At 35.8% G+C, this 23,057-nt stretch overlaps 1 protein-coding gene across 1 annotated transcript in view; it reads right to left on the bottom strand.

Moving 5' to 3' along the window:
• LOC104625700 (BTB/POZ domain-containing protein 9-like) overlaps positions 1-23,057 on the bottom strand; it is a gene marked incomplete at its 3' end in the record, with an annotated part of 80,341 nt that overhangs the window by 1,844 nt on the left and 55,440 nt on the right. Inside the window, exon 7 of the mRNA XM_010293396.1 lies at positions 218-327. Within this exon, the coding sequence (XP_010291698.1) occupies positions 218-327 (110 nt within the window). The remainder of the gene's footprint in view (positions 1-217; positions 328-23,057) is intronic.

The raw sequence follows: 23,057 nt of genomic DNA, 5'->3' as shown, positions 1-23,057 counted from the left end.
CCTGCAGCATCACTAATTAATCCACAGAACTAGAATTTTAAAGAAGTTGCAAGGACTAGTCAACTATTTCTATGCTTACAGCATCATTTAACTCAAGTTACATCTTTCTGTTTCCACACAGTTGAGTAAGAGTGCAGTGACAGTGAGTCTTAAAAGGCAAGCATTTGCAACAGTTCATGTAAAAGGAAAACATTTTTTTTCTTTTTTTTTCTCTTACCTATCAGACCTTTCTCAAGGGTAAACGTTTTGTTCGTGAACATGCATTCAAATGCCACGATATGGAAAACTTTGTTCACTGTGTTGTGGGTCCCGACAATTCGAATATACCTATAGAGGGAATAAAAAAAAAAAAAAAGCTAAGTAGCACAAGTAAGCATGACAAACTCCTATGCACTAAAATATAAATGATTCAATTGGAGTATATTGTGCAGACCCATACAAACTGAGTAGCTGCTAAAAAATCCCAAACTTAAAATAAGAAAAGAGATAAAAAGAGTACAAATTTCACAGCAAACTTGGATATACTTGGGATGCTGGCTCCAGTACAGTTTAAGAAAAAAAAAAAAAAAAAAATTAGAAGAGCTGTAAAATCTAGTCAAAAATCCTTCTGAACTAATTTGCCAAGAAAAGCAAAATGAAAGACCCTCTGGTTTAGAATTGGTCTTTTAGTGCAAATGTGTGCTCATGGAGACTTTAAATAATCATAATAACAATTAAAAAAATCCCTTTACCAACTGCTTTTTACCACAATGAAAGACTTCATACAGCCAGGACAAACCCAACAAACCAGTGAGGCTTCTCTGAGGCCAAAAATTAATTCCATTTAAATATGACTGTTTCTAATTCTAACACTGGATGTACAGGATATCAACGTCTTTGTTGGTGTATCTTTTATTAATAAAACAAAAAAAAATTTGAACACTCAAATGTTATGAAACATAGCTAGCTCTGGGTTTCATTCCTGAACTTATACTTCTAGACTCTAATTGAAAATCAAATAGAGCTGCTCTTGAACACTGTGACCTATTCACCTTCTGTATTACCCTGTAGGCTTCACTTTCTATAAACAGCCATTAACCTTGATTCAGTCCGATTCCCACATTTTCTGAAAAGATCCAACAGTTCTTACTATAAATTTTGAAAAATCCTAAACAGAATACTGCACACCATCTCAATAAACGTTGAACAAGCAACACAGAAAACTACCTAAAACAAAGATCATTACCCCACAAGATGGGTTATCCACACTGCAGAAATCTCTGTATTAAACGAACTGATTTCAATTAAGAAGTATCACAACGTATGACTCTTAGGTGACATCCTTGGTCTATGGTATAAAACCACTTTTCTCTTACGTAGTATAAGTATAGTTCCAACATAATGGCCCTTTACCATTTTGGCTTTTGTTCTTCTTCATACCAAGTTTAAAAGATACACAGCTTTGATTCCAGAGATTTTTCTTTTTTAAACAATAAAAACCCTCATAGCTATTTACTGTACTAATGTTCAACCTCCTCTTACACTTCAAGACTTGAGAGCTCTTATAAGCAGGGCTCAGTGACTGTTATACCAATATTTGTTTTTACCATATGTAGAAAAAAATCTTCCAGAAAATTAATTTTAAAAAATCCACCTACTACATGCAAATGACTGCAACAGACAGCTAAGTTACCTGAATATCATGACATCGCTAAAATTGCCAGTTTTTGACCTCTGCTCCTATTAGCTTATATAATAGTTCCATTCTAAAAATGAAATTATATAATTTGATTAAAATTACAACACTGATATACATTATGCTTAAAATTTCACTTAAAATTTTTTTAATTATTGTGACTTGAAGCAAAAAAGAATGATATGCCATTCCCTAAGTAATATTAACTTGCAGATTGATTAATTATTACAGTAGCAAATTTCTTGCAAGTCATTCTCTGTAGAATAAGTAAAAGTTGCAAGCCTGGAGAAAATATTTATTTTTTATAAAGAAGGTGAACCTGTATTTTAAGAGTAAAGCAGAACTTAGCCCTCGCTATGTAATTGTGACAAGGGCCTTCAAAGAGCATCGCAGGAATCTTGGTTGACAGGGAAACAGCAGTTCTTTCCCCAGCCTCGCCCATGTGAACCAGTCAGCTGCTGCAAGGTGACAGATGAGATGCTGTATTTTGGGATTCACATTATGAAGGCAAAACTGTATCAGCCTCAGTTCTTAACATGCTGAGGATAATTTGCAGTGCTTTTGCACATGACACACAGTCAGCTACAGCCATAGCAAAAGCACAGTAGACACACAGGAGCAAGACCCAAAAGTTTCTATTCACAAAGCTGACCTTCTGCAAAACTGATGCTGAAGATCCACTGAAAAGATTATAATCAAATTATTCAGGGGACTAACAGTTTGCTGTTCAGAGAAAGTTAACCTGAAATTTGAAAGAATCTTTCAGTTTTAGGAGGTCTGGTAGACAACTTCATCTAAGGATATGTATCCCCCTTAAAGTTAACAGGGACAGACATATTTGATCCAGTGTTTTCAGATTATTTTCTTTTTGTCAATTCACGAGCACAATATGAACCCTAAATACACAGGCAATGACCAGGACTCGACCACAGTAAATGTTCTTGTTCTATCCAGCATTGGAAGCGCAGATTTCAACTAAACACAGGAACAACCTTGGAACATTTATCAGTGCACGCAGAGGCTGGCTCACCAAAGAGACCCCTTTGTCTCTCTTGGGCAAAAAAAGGTATTGTGTTGTGGTGCTTGGACAAAACGCGCTCTAGGCTAATCACTTGAGCGTTGCTAATGGCAATACTTTGACATACTTCAGTTACGCTTCCTTGCTTTAAAGAGTTTAGAGAACAAAGTAACAATATTAATAGGAACACAAGAAACTGTTTCATAATTAGCTTTAAAAGCTGATTTATTTCAATTTTTTTGTGTTTTGAAATTGTAACACTAGAACAAGCTTCTTGGTTTTGGGTTTTCTGTTTGGGTTTTTCCGGTTGTTTTTGTTGCTGTTCTTTGGTTGGGGTATTTTTAATAGATCAAGAGGGTGAGAGACACACAAGACTTGAATAGTTTGCCATGGGAAAAGCATCATACTGCACACTTAGGTTAAATAACAGATCACTCACTGGTTAGCAAAGTTCCCTGCCAACAGGTAGAAAGCAACAAAGCTTATTCTTGTATGCTAAATAGCCTATCAGTTATTTTGAACAATAGGTGACAATGTTCCACATTGCTGGAAAGCTGCAGTTTTGTGGTAATACAAACCAAAATCCCATCCATTAGAAGGTTAATGTATACATGATTATTTTAAAGTATATTATTTCGATCTTGTAATGTTAGTGCAAGGTAGAAAGTAATGATAGGAGAAACCCCATCCTTTCTCCCCAATACATGTATTTTACTCCTTCCGTATCTCTCTCAAGGTGAATGATCAGCTGATTTCCTGCCTGAATCCTGCATTCTTCTACATGGTGGAAATTGAAATAATGCAATCTTCGAAATTACTTTGAACACCTTAACTTCTAAACTCACATTCTCATATTTTGCATAAAAATTGTCACTTATTATTCCACTTCATGTAAGATACTAAAGCCGCCATAGCCTGAGACAGTAAAAATAATCTTCCTTCAAATAGGCAGAAATTATTAGAAAAGCTCAGTACCACTAGGTAAACAAGCTGTATCTGAATTTCAAATATCACCAGTGAAGAGCAATATTGAAGGTACATGACCTGTTTCAGAAGAGTCAGATGAAGACATTGTAAATACTGAAGTAGTACATCTTAATGAGAAGAACACTAAACAACTGAAAAAAAAAGGCTGAAAGGAAAGGGTGAAAAGAAAGAGTTCAGTCAGGAATATGATAGTGAGAGAAACCTACAATGTGGACAACTTCAATATGAGCAACGAAGCCTTAATATGAACAATTTTTCAGCACATGCAATTTTGACAAATGCTTAAAATACATGCATCATGTTTATGTGATCACTTACTAAGTTTTTAAAACATACTGTAGTGGTTTTGGCTGGGACAGTTAAATGTCTTCATAGTAGCTGGTATGGGGCTATGTTTTGGATCTGTGCTGAAAACAGTGTTGGTAATACTTGTTATGAAATGACTACAAGATATCATCATGAGATCAAAGGATACTTAAGACTGCAGGGGTGAACAATTTCAGTAACCCTGTATCTTTCAAAGTCCAACTTCGGAAGCTTAACTGCCTTCACATTGCTTTCCATTTACATATTTATACAAAAAATACATCCCGTAAGAAAACAAATGAATCTTTGTTAGCGTAGTATTTTCTTTCCTGCAAAAAGGAGCAAGAAACAAGCAGTTGTGGGACTGGATGTGCTGGAATAACTTCTCCACTCTCTGTACCCTCTGTATGCTACAAATAACAAATCAACCCATATGGAAATAAAATAAAACCTTTAACTACAGGATAAAACATTTGATTTTATCTTGATTCTTTTAGATATTTATGAATAAGGTCAAACCTTGCATAGCTTTGCAGCTCCTTTTCACCTGTTCAAGTAGGGAGAACAAATATGTTCACCTCTAAGATGAATGGTATTCTCCCACCTCCAATACTACATATGTTTGCAGTTACTGTAGTCCTCTGAATTAGAAAAAACAGAGGAGACAAGCTAAAGAACATATTTTTAACAGATGACATTTCCTGAAATACAATAGAGGTATCTTTTATGCTGATTAAATCGACATAAATACATATACTAATTATTTTCCATAGCCACACAGTCATTTTTCTACAAGTGCTTGTCAAGCATGTCATTAATTAAAAAGGGTCACTGACCAGACTTATTTGTGTATGCTGAATTACAAGGTAATTTCAAAGCTTTGATTACCACAAGGTGGAAGGGGGAAAAAAACAGCAGAAAGCCCAAATCCTAAATGAACAAAAAACTTTGGAGTGCTTTGTTAGTGGGTGACACAAACTTGGGCAAACCTGATTAAGCTGAGACAGAGGAATGATGAAGAATTAACTGTATAATGAAAATGCTGGTGCCAAGCTATGCATTTTAATTATATTGCTCACTGAGGAAGAGAGAGAGCAGGCAAAAATGTGGAGGACGGACATTAAAAACAATACAAGCAGTTTTTCCAGTGAAATTAGAAATTGTTCACTTTCCTGTCCGGAACAAAGCAGCTTTATACAATACAAAGTTATCTATAATTCTTTGTGTGATAGGAGAGTAAAAGAACGACAGTTCAAGGGCTAGACTAGATCCTCTGTCAACGGACTCTAGCCTCAACTGGTAGACTGGGGGAAGACAAAAAGAACCCTGAATCATTCTTTAATAAAAAAAACACACCCCAAAAAACAAACAAAAAACCCAAACATCCAACCTTGATCACTTCGGTGGGTTTAAAAGTACTTCCCTATCAGGTGAACAGGACTGCAGCATGGGAATTTTGCCCCTTTAGAAGACATTTTGTTTTGGTTTCTGTCCGTGTTGGAGAATAATGGATATTGATAGTATTTAAGTGCTGTATGAGTTTCAACCACATGTCACAGGCTTCTGCAGGCACAGTCATGCTACACTTGGCCCTGAGACTCCCACTGCAGGAACACCAGAAAAATCTGTATTATTCTTCTTTCTCCCTGCCCCCCCAATTATTTTAACTAGAGGGAAACAGCATGTTCTACTGGATCTTGATAGAATCTGAAACTACTAAAATTTGAATGAACTACCTGGGTTGATTAATTAGGCAGCCACATGACAATGCCCTCATCCATCCCCTGCTTTTCCCAGAGCAATTTGTCACATTTACACAAAACTATGACTTGGGAAACCTGTTGTGACTACAACTACTCACATTTCTGAACAACTACATTATGTTTTACTTCTGCTCTTTATATTTGTACAGCTGACACATTTAATTCAGGTAACAGCTGCTGCTGAACATGCCACCGATTCAGCTGTGAATACCCTGGAGGACTACTAATGCCAAAGCTTAGCTGCCTGCATCAGAACAGTACTTAGGACATACGTGTCAAAGCATAAAAATATGCATACTCTAGGATCCATTTTAATCCTTCATTGTAATAACGCCAGTAAGATACAGACAAACTCTGGAATATATTAAGCACAGATTCCAATCCCTTGAGAATATTGAGACAGAAGATGGAGTAAAGAGAGGTAAAGAAAATTAACTGGTATTTTGCACTGATATCCACTCTAAGTTACTATGAAAGCGATCCAGAACAGCAACAGCAAACTAAAATAAAGAACTAAATCCAATATGTACCAAATGAGCTCTGAAGAACTTGGCATTTCGTTCTCCCTCATGGAGCATTTGGTATGGAGACACCAGTGCTAGTCCTACATACTTCGTATCTCCTCTAACTGCTTAGAAACTGCTAACATTCACATTCTGATCACTGCCAGAGATACATGAGATACAGCCAAGCACACAAGGGCATTAGGAGACATTCTGTTTGTCTTTTAGTGGAAAAGGAAACAGTGCTATTCCCCACCATCTAAACCGCATTTATTGACAACTCCGTAAAATATATAATCCTTCAGACTCACACAGCTGAATCAACAGACTCATGGCAGGAGGATAAAGAAAAGCAAGGAGGAAAAATCTACTGCCAGAATTAAACCATGTGGAAAAACAGTGGATGTAAATAAATATATAAAATAAAGAATTAAGCCAGAAGCAAACGTGGAACGCATTTCTGCCTTTTGACAGGAGACAAGTTTTCCTGCACTTAGACGAGAAAGTCTAATAGAGTCTATTCTATACCAAAGGAAATCCTTGCTGCAAATATAGAAAACAGCAACAAATCAAGTAAAACACACATGACAACATAATTGAACTCTAGTAAGAAAAGCATACAAAAAACCTTTTCACCATTGCAATTAATGCAAATACACGCAACAGTGTAGCAGTTGGAAAACATTTCTCTTTCTAATTTGCTAAAATGTATATCCAGATACTTTATGCTGCAGCATTCAAGTGGACAAATATCTTGATATACAATAATTAAGCAGGATATGTAATTGTGTACTATATATAAGCAGCATATCAACCAAGCAACCAATGTTTCTGAACATATTTAACCAAATTAACACGGATGTGCATGGGAATATAAGTAACATTTGATGATGCAATAACACATTTTGTATTCCACATGTAACAATAACGAGCTTACAAATGGTAATTTTTTCATTACTGGTTTCCATTTTTTTTTTTTTTAATTTTATTTTACAACATAAAAACCCAGATTTGAGGTAAACTTGCTAGAATCTGAATCTTCACATCGTGTGCATCTCCAGTTCCATTCAATTCCTCAAATCTGAACTTGGCTCTGAAGGTTTTGTTTCAGGTCAAATCTCAACCCAAAACAGTTCTACACCCCAGAACCTGTCTAGATATGGCCAGGAATCTGTAATTTCACCTGATTTCATAATGGACTTTCACCATATGAATTCAAAATCTGGTAGGAGCAGACAGTAAGATTTTCATGACATGAAATCTGTGTTTAAACCCTATCCCTGATTCAACTTTGTAGCCAAACCCAACTTAAATATCACTTTCATTTATCTTTATCTCATTTCTGTGGAATACATAAAATGGGACCCTAATAAATTAAATTTTACAGAAAAAAAACCCCAAAACTCTCAAATACAGAAGAAAGCATTAAAGCATTGTTCCTCAGGAAGTCTGGTTCTAGCAAAAAGTGGACATGGGATTTATAGAGCACACATGTGCTTGCTCTGCGTGTCTTCCAGGCTGGGGTGACATGGAGCCAAATTCTTTCAAAAATGCACATAAACTTCAATAGGACTTGTTTTCTTTGAATCACAGTATATCCTGATGTGGTTTCACAGCTTTCAGTCAATTTAGCTTAGGCTTCATTATATAGATACATTGTAGCCTCCACATTTTTAAACATACTGAATAAAACAGAAGAAAATACAGGAAAGTTCTATTCGATGAAATTGAGAATGTTTTCCATTTCCCCCAGATTCCTATGTTCCACTAGCCTGTGCACTTAACATGCAATAATTACTTCTTGCTCCAAGGACACCAAGAGCTGTCTAGATCTAGACTGGAATCAGACTACATGCAATGTGACAAAAAAATATTTTTCAAGTATTAGAACAAAGTAATCTACAAGGAAGTTGACAAAAAAAAAAAAGTATCAACCTGCATCAAGGTAGCTCTACAAAAAAATAATTGTGATTTCAACTTGTGTTTAAAAAAAGCAAGAAATCCAGAAGTTCTTCCTATAAAACTGTCACAAATACACATGAAGAATTAAATGTTAAATAAATAAGAATATAAAAGCCAACCAAACAAAAAAAGACTGCGCAAACAGTATAACTTTTTACTTACTGATAAATATATCCAAGGATATATGCAAGGAACCCTACCATTCGTTATGTCAAAATTGTACCAGAAAAGTGCTAAGCAATACTCCAGGGGAATCAGCTAAGTACTGGTAATATAAAAATTATTTTTGATCAATATTTTTATAATTTGAAAATTTTGCACCTATGGATAGAACTCCTGGTAGCGGGAGGTGCAATGAAAAAAAGAAGGAAAAAAAAAATCAATACAAAGTATTGCTGGTGCAAACAATTTTGGAATGCTGAAATGTGGGCTATTTCATTAAGCTAAGTCTGCCATAATTATATCTTTAAAACATTTATGATAAAGCATTTGTTGTTAATATTCAAGTGGTTTAGATCTAAGGCAAGAATGGCTTTTTTAATTGGTTCCTTAAGTAAAGATATGATCATACAGTTATTAAAACCCTTGTACTATCCAGTGATTTACAGATGCTCTCCCAACAGTGACTATGTCACTTACCAGAAACATCAACTTAAATCCTTCAACAGTAGGAGCAGTGTTTGTAGGAGCAAAATCCCTAAAAATAAAAATCACCAGCAATGCCTCACTTAGACTAGTGGATGTCAGTTCTGATTGCTCTGATGTTCCTTTCTAACATAATTAAAGTGTGCAACACCTGTTCTGCTCCTGAGAACACACAGCTTTACCAAACTCTTAACTACGATCATTCTTCAGATGCATTTTAGAAATTATCTAGTGAAGACTCGAATTCACACAGAAATATATATCAGACACTATGAAATGCAAGAGAAGCCTCACTGGAAATTGTAAGACATGGTTTTCATATTGGTGAAACAAACGTCTGATGTGAGACAGATCAGTGAAAGTATCAACCAATTATTTCTAAATTCACTACGTTCTGCATTTTATGAGAAAAATCTACATGGTATTATTAATTAGCAGTAGCACCTGCTACACTTATATACAGTTGCTACCTCAATCAGTATCTCTAATCTGCATTGCTTACACTTTCCAGTATACTCAAGACCTAACTGCTAACTGCTGCAGGTTTGAACTGAGATATAAAATAAAAGACAAAAGAAATATTATTTATGGGACTGTTCATCAGACATGGACAGTGCAGCAGATTCAATCTCATAAGCTTTGTAAGTCTAGTTATTTTTAAATCAAATTGTATTTTACTGCAAATAATAGATAACACGGCGAAAGATCATAAATTTGGATTACAGGTAGGTCTACATTAACTTGCACAAACACTCCTACAGAGCCTAGCAGCTGCGAGATGGTATGGTAGAAGAGAAGGGCAGTGACTTCCAATATCTGTATACCAATAATAAAATCTCCAGAAACTTGAGTTCCTGTGAGAAGAAGTGAATTATGGTTATTTTAAAGACAGACACCTACTTTAATGTAAGTATTTCTTGTTCTTGCTGCTTCTCTTTTTCCACTTTTTTTTTGTGTGATTCATTTTAGCTGTAGAGTAGAACCACATTTATCATATATAATAAGCAATCAGGAGAACTGTTTGATTAACTCAGAACAGTACTTTGCAACATCACACCAATTCAACTGATTACTCAGGCTGGAGTGTTACACCGGGTGCCACAGCCCCTATAAAATTTTATAATTTTCTAAAAATATAGTTCTGGATCTCCTACAATATGAAAATAATTTATGTTTGACATGTCTATGAACTATGCCACTAGCACTTCTGAGCAGGTGAGTACACCTGCAGAAGACAAATGTATTTACTGAGCTACTGAATTGAGGTCTCTTCAACTGGTTCCTTAACCAAAGAACAATTGGATTTAATAACCAGTCATATAGTTCTGTTCATATGGTAAAACATCTAAAAATAGACTGTTTTAAATCTAAGGTCATAAATCCTAAAAATCAATTTGGAGGCAATGGAAGAACAGCATAAATGGTAACCAGAGAAATAAAGTAAGACTTCTCTTTTAAAATATTTCTTTTATTTTAAGTGTAATAGAAAACATGTCCAGAATTTGCTCAACACTGAGTGAGCTGACAATAGGTTCCTTCTAGGTAATACTTACCTATCATAATAAATAAGGACCTCACAATTAGCCATGAAGTTTCCTTCTGTTGAAACACACTTTAACAGCTGAAGGTGATATGCTTTTCATAAAGTGATAAAAATCATTACATTTCTGCCAATCAGTTTGGGTTTGTGTGCTCTTTGGCTCACACCATATCTTTAAGCTAATCTTATTCTGCACTGGAATAGTCTGCTGATGATTCCAGCTCAAACGAAAAACAACTGAACATCTTCACCACTACATGCAGTAAAGAAAAGGTGCAATAAACCAAACTTTTGCATGTAATTCTGTATTAATGTAACTCCTTCAACCATTCACCAAAAAGCTTCCGCTATTTCTGCCAATATAAGCAACTCAAGCCATGTAAGACAAGCTGGTGCCAAAAGCACCTAGAAAAGAGCTGAATGAAAGAATTACCTTTCATTTTGTCTCAAGACATTAAACAACATATTTCCACTGAAAAACTAAGAAGTTAGGATGTTATTTATGTTCAAACAATGTTTCACCACAGTTATTGGATTTTTCCAGGAAAACCAAAGAGTTACAGGTTGTCACACATTATCACCTCTATCAGCGGTGGAAGAAATATCTCACTGGGGTCAATGCTGCAATTTGTCATTTATACAACACCTTCAGGTCACCACAGCTTAATGTAACAGGACACTGACAACACAACACACTCAGATTGCGTTGCGGTGAAGGGCGTTACAATTATGAACAACTCTACAAAGAGAATTTTATGAAAGTAACTGAGCACTGATAGAGATGATCATATGGCATATTTGTATCAGTAACAACAAATCTGCCTTGATCTTCCTTTGTAATACCTTTCAAATACTTAATAACAGATCCCACAGAGCATTGAAAGGCCATGAAAATGTCAGTACTTGCCCGCGCACCAATATTTCTAACAGGATGACTACTTCTGCTGTGAAGTAAGTTTTATGGACATGGAAAAAAACCCAGAGTAATAACTTCGTTCACTATGAACAAAGAATATTTTACTTGGGAATCAAACAGAGCTTTATCTGGATACCTGCTTAAAGACAGAATGCATTAAGCCATCATCCTTTTACCTATCTAAATACTAAGGAATGCCAGAGAGAGGTTTCATCAACTGTTTCAAAAAAGTAACAAAAACTCACTGCGTAAAAAAATTGTACTAAAAATGCTGAAAGTAGCAAATTTATAGGCTCAGAGCAAAGTTATGACAAAATTAAGGCTCCTTAAATAATTTTAATGATCTACCTAGGATTCTCTAACGTAACAAAAGTTATTTCTTCTCCATAAACCTCTGCCTTTTTCAGTCCAGAAGACATGTAGTACTCAGAAAGCATAAGCCTTCTTTTCCCAGCTTAATGCTGTCACTGAAATATTTCCATTACTCATGAACCTACTGTACTAGGCCCTAATTCAGATAAACCTTCTTGGTATTTTTTCCTCTATCATTAAATTTGGTACTATGTTCAAGATGAAAACCACTGAAATGTAGCTCTAAAAAACAACTTAGAAAACTCTTTAAAAAAAGAAAATGCTAAAGAGATTTTTTTAAGTGCTCTGATCCATCAAAACTCATACCACAACATCCCTGATGCCACCTTATAAACTTGGGTCCCACATCTGTGTTTACCTCAACAGGAAAAAAGAATTCTGCCCATACAGCATGCTTCTAGCACTGACAAACCAGAGCTCCCAAAACAAAACCATGACATTCGGTTTAACGGGAAGTTTCTTTCACTTTTGTCTGCTTTGGAGTATTGCTGAATTTACTTAGCTAACACTTTAAAATATGAATCCTCAATGAAGAAATAAACCACTATACTTGAACCAAAAAGTCAGAAGTAAAAAAAAAAAAAAAAAAAAAGGGGGGGGGGGGAATGGGGGAGGAGTAAGAAATGTCTTTTCAATAGTCCCTATCCTGCACAGCAGGCGAGATAGTGAAAATTATATTAGTGATATAGGATGTTAGTTCTAACAATTGTACAGCCTATCAGAAACCTGCAGTTACACATTTGTGTTGGAAAAAAAAAGTGCTGAGCTGGTGTGTTCACACGCTTGTTTCACCGTACCTACCCTCAGGATACCTGATAGCTCTCCATTGTTATAACCTTGTACCTGGCCTTCCCAAAGTGCTATGAGCACACCCAACTCTCCTGTTCAAAATCCAATTAGATCATTACAACACTACATTAGAACAACTGCCACTGAAAGGTATTAGTTTGTATCGTACCTTCTTCAAGAAGATTTTTCCTTCTAAGTAACACAGTTCTTGCCTCAGAAGTGACAGCAGTGCTCTGTGGCAGAGAGTATCTGTTCAACGGATCTTATCATGCAGTTCTATGACTCTGGATTCTGCAGACATAACCTTCATTAGCATATCAAGTCAATCTACCTGAATGTGCTGTATTACCTTTGAAACCATCTACTTCACTTTATTAAGCTGATAATTTGAACTCAGTACTGCATTATTTTGATATGAAGCTAAAAGAGAAGTTTATGTATTTTATTCTTATATATTAATGTAGTGAAAACATGTTTCAGGAGGCAGCTCTTCCTTATACTTCAATGCTTTATTTCTAGCTGTAATTGATGTCAGTTATGACTAGTAGGCTATTATCAGGCTAATACTATCTTTTCATCTGTAATATTATTATTCTCAGTATAACAACATAAATCTCTGTTTGGAAATAGAGGCAATCAATATTATTTATTGCTGTATTTTCATTAACTAGAAATTTACAGGCAATAGAGGACTCTGATATATTTTTGTCCTTCACTGAGTGGAGCCTTTGAACTTCAGAACTAAGGCTCCCCCATCACATGCCCTTCTGGCCTTCTTTACCTATGCCCAAAGTCAAATTTTCACACTTCATTTTCAGATCTCTTGCTGTATCTCCTCCTCTCAGCTCATGCCCACTTTCTTTCACTTGGGCAGCTCACTTAGTATTTCCCATTTCCCTACTAGGTCACATATCCTGAACTAGATAATATATTTGATATATTCAGAATGATCTTGATATACTTAGAATATAGCCTCCAAATTTCAGTTGAAATCAATAACTAACCTGTGTACTTTGCACCATAAAATGTTTAAGACCCTACTGCCTCCATATTTAGCAGGTAATCGTGGTATTGATTTATGCAATGTATGTCCTTTCATGTATAACCTATCCACCTATTTAATATCTGATCGTACAGCTTTCTTGACTTCCTACAACTCCCAATGGCTCAACTATATCAACTCTATATCAAACTCTCACTTCCTGATCATTTTTTTTATATTACTTTACATTGTCTGTTTTGTGGATTTTTTTATATTACTCCAGAGAAGACTGGTCAGTGTTTCTACCTAAATACACACAGCTCACTCTCAATATCTCACTTTCAGATTCTTAATGTCAACTCAGGAGAGGGATGGATAAACCAAAAGAAATCAATAGTGCCAAAATGTTAGTGAAACAATGGTTTCTAGAAGCCTTTAAAACTGGTTTCAGGGAAAAGAGTCCAGCAGCATGCTTAATTAGCAAAAGTGACTGAAGCATGGGGAAACAAAGTCATGGTAGTTTTAATGCCACTGTAACCATTGGTTTTACACCCTACACTGTGGATCAAAGCACACAGAAGTCTTACAAAGAACCCTCAGAGTCTCTGAAACCTGCATCCCTACAACCCACCTGCTATTACTATCTATGGTAGCCAGAGTAAAGTTAAAATGTGCATGCCTAACTCATGTTTGGATCACATTTTCATTTTGTTATACACACATACCAGAGAAATAGGATTTCTATGTGATCCGACCTCTTATACTCAGGCATTCTATTACATTTGCTGAGTTTCCACAAATAAATAAGTAAAACAAAAATATGGTGCTTGGACATGAACAAATTTCAGCTCTAATATAGCTGGACTGTTAAAAATCATTTGCCCAATGTTTGATTCCATTTTCTATATGTAATCATCAAATTCATATATTAACCACTGTATGAAAACATTATAATTACATAGTATTTAAAGATGCACATCTGTATATGACAAGCAATTTGGGCAACAAACAGAAACAAAATGTATAATGCTACGAGAAGATCATCTAGCATATGAGACTTGACATCTACTTGTTTCAGGAGAGGTATTTAAGACAAAAAACCCAACAAAACAACGACAAAAAACCCCAATCAACCAAGCAAGCCCAAAGCATGACTATAACTAAGGAAAGAGTAGAAATAGTGGGAAAAGCAAGAAAAAGAAAAAAAAGAGAAAATGCAGTGAAAATTAATAAACAGGCAGTTCCGTATTATTCTGTACCTATCTCAGTCCAACACACCTTTTTAAAGGAACTTACTTTTAAAGTAATATTTAACCTCAAAGCAAAAACTAATATACCAAAATAAATTCTTTACCCATACAAATAAGATCTGATTTTACTGTGACACCTCTTAACATATTTAGCTTCAGACTTTAAAAGCATTCATTGTGTTTTGTGAAGGAGCGGGGGATCAAAAACCTCTAGCAGGATTTGTTATCCCCCTTAGCACAATGACCTCATGTTTGAGTTCCCATGGTTGGAACCCACTTGTGGCTCATCAGGCCGTTACGTAAAGCATACAGGGGCATTACTACACTTTTTTTGTACGCATGATACAAAACTCTGTTCTCCTGTATGAGTGTAGCATAATTTTGAAAATATCTTGTCAGGTATGCATTGCCAATGTTAATTTGTAAGGATTCAAAGATTATTTTTATTATATATAATACACTATTGTTGTAAAATGTCAGTATTTTAAAAGGTAAACCCTATGCATATGCTTTTAGTTTCACACCTACAGCTTCGGTTTTCCACCTCTGTTTCAAAGTGATAATGTTGCACACACATAAAGGACATCTACAATGAATAAATAAAATGCAGAAGTATGTTTTATTACACTGCAAATGGAGAGCACTGTAGCTGCACCTGTACTATAGCCATGTTTGTTTTGCAGTAGTGAAGTCTATAAACATGCCTATTTTACACCAAAAGATTCAACCTCAAAATGACTCGCATCCTTATAAATACTAATGCTGAAGGCCCAACACATTTAAATTAGAATTCAAAGTTAAAACCTTCATGACTTCTGAAATGCTAAACCATCATCATAAAAAAGTACATTTTTTTACATAAATTTTATGCAGTGATGTCCCTTTTCAGAAAGAGACATTCCAGACCTGTACTTCAATAAAAGCTTTGGACTATAGACCAAACTTTATTCAAATGAAAGGCTGAGACTGAAAACCTGGTGAACCCTTTGGTCTGGAAAAAGTAGCCTTGATTCTGCAACAAACATACAGGTTAAACTACTAATTTTGGAGAGTGAGTTCATACATGGCTAACATAACCCCTTCCTTTTAAAACAGAAAGGTTACTTGAAATATTCTGTTACCAATTTTTTTCTGTATTTATTAGCAGTTATATTATTGTTAGTGCCACAGGATCAAAATTAAGCTCTGCACCAGCAGATCAGGATAAGCAAGCCTGATTTTCCTTACTGTCAATGGATTAATACTCTTTGGCTCTTCTTATTTAAAAACTGCCTGTTCAAGACCTGTTTAACACCAGTATACTCCACAGTATAGCAAATTCACTTTATTACTGGTAATCAATAGAGGCTTACACTCAGTGTTTCTACTCTATAATAAATTCAGACTGAAAATTAACATTAAACCTGTCCCATGCTGTATAAGCATGTATTTAGCAAAAAAACCCAACAACCAAACACCTTCATCAGTGGAAATTGGAATGATGATACATCCTAAACGAGGATACATTCCAGACAGAAGTCATTAGCACTATCCATCATTTGCACACTCCCTACACAGAGGGCAGAAATACACCAATTCCAACAACCACCTTTGAAGTCCGCACACCCGATACTTTGTTTGCAAGTAGAACATTTACTCCATGATCAACAGATTCAAAGATGAAGGGCTTCTACAACCATATCTGAAAACTAACTCGTGAAGAGTTTGAAGGGGGAACAATTATGTCAGAAAAGTAGCACACCAAAAACTGTCATCATAAAAATTTCCACGCCTCCCACCTCTTATAGAATATATGATCATAATCACTGGGGTTCCCTAGTGAAAATTAAAATGGTGTGTACATATGTGTATACACACATGTATGAACATACACCTAAAATCACTAAAGTCAGCAGAAAGCCACAGTTAACAGCTAGAATGGACTTGACATATTAGCTCATGAGCTTCAGATTTCAAAATAAGAAGTTGATTAAACTCAGTTACAGAGATCCAATAAAAATGCTTTAAAAGCTCAAAAGAATAGGATTATGCACCTCATCTACTCCAGGGCAAGCATAAACTAAAGGATGCTCACGTGATGAAGGTTAAAATGACAACATGCAATTGATGATTACACGAACTTTATATATATTCAGGCTCTCTGATGGTTTTGAGGTGAAAAGAAGGGAAGGTTAACTTCCACAGAAATGTGGGTCAATCACGTAAAACTGAGAATATCAGATATGAAGATAAATCATACTTGGATACTATTGTTTTGATATTATACTTCTAAAATATTTTATCAAGATTTTTGGTTTGCCTGCAGAGTTTGGTTTATTTGGGGTTTTTTTGTTTTGTTTTTTTAATGTCTTGACTCAGAATGGATGAATCTTAAAAAACAATGCATCAGCCTCTTTCAAGCAGCAAAAAGGCATAGATGGGACATCCTGGCATTTAGTTTAATATCAATAATATTGCCAGTTAATGTCCACATTCAATAGATTTGTAAATTAAAGTATGGAGCAGGAAATTATTTAACATTTGATGCCAGTTAATTCCAACTTGCCAAATATACTGGTTTTGGCAAGGCCAAAACTCTTATTGGATACAAATTCATTGTCTTTTAAGGACATACACACAAGGCAACAAAAAATTTGGCAGAAACATAAAAATTTCACCTGATTTAAATCTTAAAATATATGGCAAACTTTCTAAGCCTACCACTTGACACAAACTACCTATTACGATTATTTACTAAGGGTTTGGGCTTTTTTTATCCCCCTCAGTTGAAATTAATCACTTTATGAAGGTATACAGCCTACGAGTTTAATAGTACAGAACAGAATAGACAACAAAGGGGAAGTTTTCAATTACCAATATGAAATTTCAGAGCAAATTGCCTCCTCCAAATACATACATTACATTGTGCAGAAATCCCCAGTTGCAGAAGCAGGACCCGAGATTGTCAAATTTAAAGGACAAATGACAACGATCTTGTCACTCCCAATCTCACACAAAAGAGAACATGGTAATGATTTAATTCTTTTCAACTATATTGTCTTGGGGTTTTTTGCCAACCTTAAAATACCAATGTAGCTCTTACTCAATTCAAAGTCTCAGGCCGTTTCTTTTTTTTCCTTTATAATCCTTGCTCTGCTGAATTTAATTGCCTTGGCAATGCCAGAACACTGCCTGATCTTAATAGGTCAGCATTGATCGCTCTAAACCCATTGGTTCCTTCATTACAGAGAAAATGAAGTAAAGAGCAAAGGCAGGTGTGCTCTGGCACAGTCAGCTGGACTTCAGCTTCTCTTGTCCTTCTCCCTCATTAACTAGCAACCAATCGATCAGGAACCTGCTCAGAACCCACAAAAACTATTCATCACTTCTGACATGGAATGGTTTTAACAGGTCACTAAAGTAAAGAATATTTAAGGTATCTATCTTTAGAGCCTTTAGAGCTTACATGGTTTTTAAACTGACGTCCAAGAGAAAAGAAAATTGGAACATTACACTCCTATATAGTTCTAGTCTAAACTTCGAATCCAAAATAAAATCTCGGTTAGTTATTTGCCCAACACAAGAATCTGTGGTGGAGGGCACCTAATTTTAAATGTTCTTTATTGCAAACAACTTTGATGGATAGAGAGAAAGGCCACAGATGGGAGAAAGAGTGCAGATGGCCCCACTCCCCACTTCCAGATCATTCTCTTCTGCACTTCAATGCCTTTTGGTTGAACAAATTCAAAATGCCATTCATACTAAAGCTTTACACATCATTTCTACCTCTACCTTTTTAAATATTTGAACACTGCTTGTATTTCCAACCATTTCACATCAGTCTCTCTTAATAGTCCCTCTCTTACCAAGCTTCACAGTTTACCCATTCAATTGCAACGAAACCCCTTTAACTCAGTGGCCAAAAATTATTAACTGTTCAAATTACTCTTAAAAACTATTATTCTTCAAAAATTATCTGTACTGATTAGCTCTTACTCTACTCAGTTACTCACGTTGTTTCTTCTCTTTCTCCGACTGTAAACTCTGCAGAATACGCCTTGTCCTGATGCTTTGTTCACTAAAACAGGTTGGTAATTTCACATTATTGTAAGTTCAAAATACTGCCATCAAGGCAATTCAGAAGAAGAAATCAAAGAGATACTGTGATAAATATATAAGCAGGGAACAAGATCTTAGAAAGGGAAAAAAATCACAAACAAAATGCCTCAAAAAGAGAACCAAACTGAGCGTAAGGGAACAAGAAACCAGCAAAGGGAAGAGGCTGCAGACAACAAACTGGGTGAAGAAACAAAGGAGAGTGGCACTGCCTTGATTAGGAAAAAGAAAATTCCAATGAAAGATATTGCATAAAAAAAATTCAAGTTACTTCTCCTAAAAGAACTGGAAAAGAGAAAGAGAGAACCAATATGTCACTTTATGGTACGCTGAATGGGAGGAAAAATTTAAGAGTGCAGCAGAACAGAGGTGTAATCCTTTTAGTTGCAAATCAGCATAAGAGCCATTTCTCTCCCAGTTATGTCTATCATCTCACAAATTAAAAGAAAAGCTTTAGATTATTATTTTGAACAAATCCAAAGAGATTAATCAACTGAATCCACAGAACATCGTAACGAAAAAGAGGTATTTCATCTGTGTTCTTTGTAATAGAACATGTTGTGACCAGTGAAACTCATTTCGGTTGGGAAAAATTTCATCCATTATACCCTACTCATCCTACTGTAATAATTGTTAATTATACAATAAAAAGGAACTACCAAGGACAATTCTTTTGCTAGATGTTTCTTTTCCCCTACGGTAACACACAGAACCAGCTTGTTTTCTGCTGTTGTTTTTCACCCTCTCCTCCTGCCTCTGACCCCACCCCATTCTTTTTTTAAACCTTTAAGGCAACTGTCCTGTATATCATTCGAAGGCCATGATTTCTGAAAAGATTGTATTGCTACTCAGGAACACAGTCTCCTGTGAAGAAAATCAATTTACCAATACAGTACACTATATAAAGGGCTATTCACATGACCTAAGTTAGCAATTTGGATTCTACCTGAGCTCCAGAGGATGATTTGAGTTCCCCAAGTCTGAGTGTGTTATCCTTTGTCATTGAATCACACACACACATTCATGAGTAGGTATCTAACTTGAACAGAAATTGGATGATTACACCTGCTGTGACTATTTGGCTCTATTTGCTGTGCCTATGATGAGGGAACTTAACTGATCTTTCCCATAAGAAGTCAGAAATTATCTTCTAATGGTAAAAATACATTCCAATAGACTGGTGACAATCCTACTAAAACTGAAAAAATTAAAAATCTGACATACTACTCTGCAGAAAAAAACCTGTAGGACCATTTTTCCTTTGGCATTTTCTGAATCAATTAAATCAAAGGTTCCCAAATTCTTTGGATGAAATGATGGTGGCAATCCTCCAAGTTTTTCAGATCTCTGGATACTCTATCAGACGTATTAAAAAAAAGATCTTGTGAGTACCAGAATAAAAGAAATGTTTTTCTACTGATGTGTGTCACAGACTTAATTGGTTTTGACACATGCAAACTCCAAATTAGGTTTCTCCAAAACTGGGGTATTTATAAAGCCTTTTGTTATCTCTGTCTGACCCTTTTCTGAAGAGAGATCCTATGATGTCTGATAATATTTAGGCCTTTTTCCAGTGAAGGTATTAACAGAATCTCTTTCCTATAATTGGTGTCTGTCAGCATAGACTTAATTTCTTCATGGAATCAGATACATACACTATAACAGAAATGTGCTTCACCATAGTATGTCCCCACAAACAGTAATCAGTAAACCATAGTTTATATACTATGGAGCTAGATTATCCCATGAACCATTTCCAACTCATGATACACTTTCTGACAACCAGAATGCAGAAGAAACATCAGCTTTTAGAAACAATACTGTATTGACCCTATGGTCATCACGCTGCTTTTACTTGAACTACCAATTTGAGTCAAACACAATTGTTGTGGTTTAGCCCCAGCAGCCAGCAATTAAACACAACACAGCTGCTCGCGCACCTCTTCCCCGCACCGCCCCCACCACCCCCAAGGTGGGATGAGGAAAAGAATTGGGGAAAAAACACTCATGGGTTGAGATAAAAACAGTTTAATAGGACCGCGAAGGAAGAGAAAACAACAGTGATGGTGATAATAATACTGATAAAGGAATATACAAGAACAAGTGATGCACAACACAGCAATTGCTCACCACCCAGTGATTGACAGCCTGTCCCCGAGCAGCGATTCTTGCCCTCCGGCATGATGTTGTATGGTAGGGAATATCCCTTTGGCCGGTCTGGGTCAGCTGTCCCAGCCGTGCCCCCTCCCAGCTTCTTGTGCAGCTCCCCGCTGGCAGAGCGTGGGAAGCTGAGAAATCCTTGACTTAGTACAAGCACTACAACTACTTAGCGACAACTAAACCCATCAGTATCATCAACATTATTCTCATACCAAATCCAAAACACAGCACTATACCAGCTATCAGGAAGAAAACCCAACTCCACTCCAGCTGAAACCAGGACAATAATCTAGAAATCACAGTCCAGAAATCTCAGGAAAAAAAAGCTTAAGAGAATTTAAGATATCATTTAGTGCATCCTTCCTGTCACACTGTCACAAAGAAAGATCAAACCACATTTATTATACTCCAGACAGACACATATCTAACCCCTTGTTAAACTAATGTTAAAACCACTTATGAAGATTTCACAGCCTTCACAGACAACCTGTATTTAGCCAGTGTGACAGCGTTTTTTAGTGCAAAATCCAACTTTTCACTGCTATAATTTATGCCTCTTACTTCGTGTCTTACTTGTTATGAAGATGCCAAATATATTCATCTCTTGTTTTATCCAAGTTTTTTACCTCCCAGTTTTTCATGCCTCCCCTCAGACCTCTGCTCTCTAAACCAGTCAGTCACAAGTTTGTCCATCCTTTCTTGTTGGTCAAACTGTGCTGGTTCTTTATGTTCCCTTCCAGACTCTTTCCATGCTTCCTGAAGTATGAAAGAGTAATTTCCACAACGGTCCAGAATTAGCAGTTCAGATATGACTGACCTGAATGAATGATGCTGATTCATATTATAAGCTATACTCCTGTTTATATATTCAAATATTATTTTTTGCAGCAGTTGATACTGCAGTACCATGTCTAGCTTAGCATTCACTAAAAAATTGTAGATCCTTCTGGCACTGGAGTGCTATTCAGTCATTTACTTCTCACCCTCATTCTTTAAGTCCTGCACTTTTTCCTGCACAAGTACAGGTTCTTGCACTTGTTCTTAGAAACCGCATTCTATTTATCTAAGACTGTGTCTCCAATTTGTCAAGATCCTTTTTAATTCTTACGTTGCCTTTTCACATAACTGAATCTCCTCTCACAGTTTCATGCTATCCTGACATTTAAGACAAGATGGTGGGTTGTTTTACCATCCAAAGCATTATGCATATACTGAGTAGTATGGAACACGAAGACCCACAAAAATCCCACTCCTTGTATCTTTCCATTTTCCATATAACTATGATTACAACAGGTGCTGCTCCAGTTTTATATCCACTTTATTACATTTTCATTTAGACCATGTTCCCCTTGCTTGCATACTAAAGACACCACGTTAGTGTCAAAAGCTTTACTAAAGACAAAATATAACGTGTACTGATTTGTCTTATCCATGCCCTGTTTTTCAGCTTCAGAAGGAAACTAAATTGACTATCTGTTTTTTACAAATCCAGTTTAGCTAACAGTAATTTCTTTATCTTCTAGTGCCTACCATTTGGTTCAATTACTTGCTCCAATATTTCTCTGGAAACTGAAGTTGTGCTGTATGACAATTCCTCAGCTCCCTCTTTTTGCTCCTTTTAAAAATGGGAAAAGAACGAACCTGGTGCCCATTACCTATTTTCCACAAGTTCATAAAATCAATAAAATTTCCAAGCTAGCAGATATAAGTTACAGCTACTAGTTCAAATGCTGTTTTCTGGGGATTCGAAAGCAAGTCATATATTTTTAATGTAAATAAATAAAATGGAAATTAGAATACAAATCACAGGTGCTAGCAGAACAACTGTATTTTTGGTTCTACAATTACTAATTGTTAACTTCAACTATCACTGCCAAGAAATTGGGGGCTTATATATTGCAAATTTTCAAGGACAATATCTGATAGTTTAAGTTTAGCTTATTAGTCATATTTCCCAATTTGCATAAAATTTTATGAATAATAGAACAAGTACTTCCCCTTCCCTAAAACGATTATTGCTCCTTACAGCTTCACGGTGAAGTAAGTAAAGAATTTTGGAATTAACTTTTGCATGTTGTGAATTTTAGTATACAA

The sequence above is a fragment of the Phaethon lepturus genome, unplaced genomic scaffold, assembly GCF_000687285.1.
Source record: "Phaethon lepturus isolate BGI_N335 unplaced genomic scaffold, ASM68728v1 scaffold6438, whole genome shotgun sequence".
In the NCBI taxonomy this organism is placed as follows: Eukaryota; Metazoa; Chordata; class Aves; order Phaethontiformes; family Phaethontidae; genus Phaethon; species Phaethon lepturus.
The sequence above is the reverse complement of the archived record's forward strand: the minus strand, read 5'-3'. Positions and strand labels throughout refer to the sequence as shown.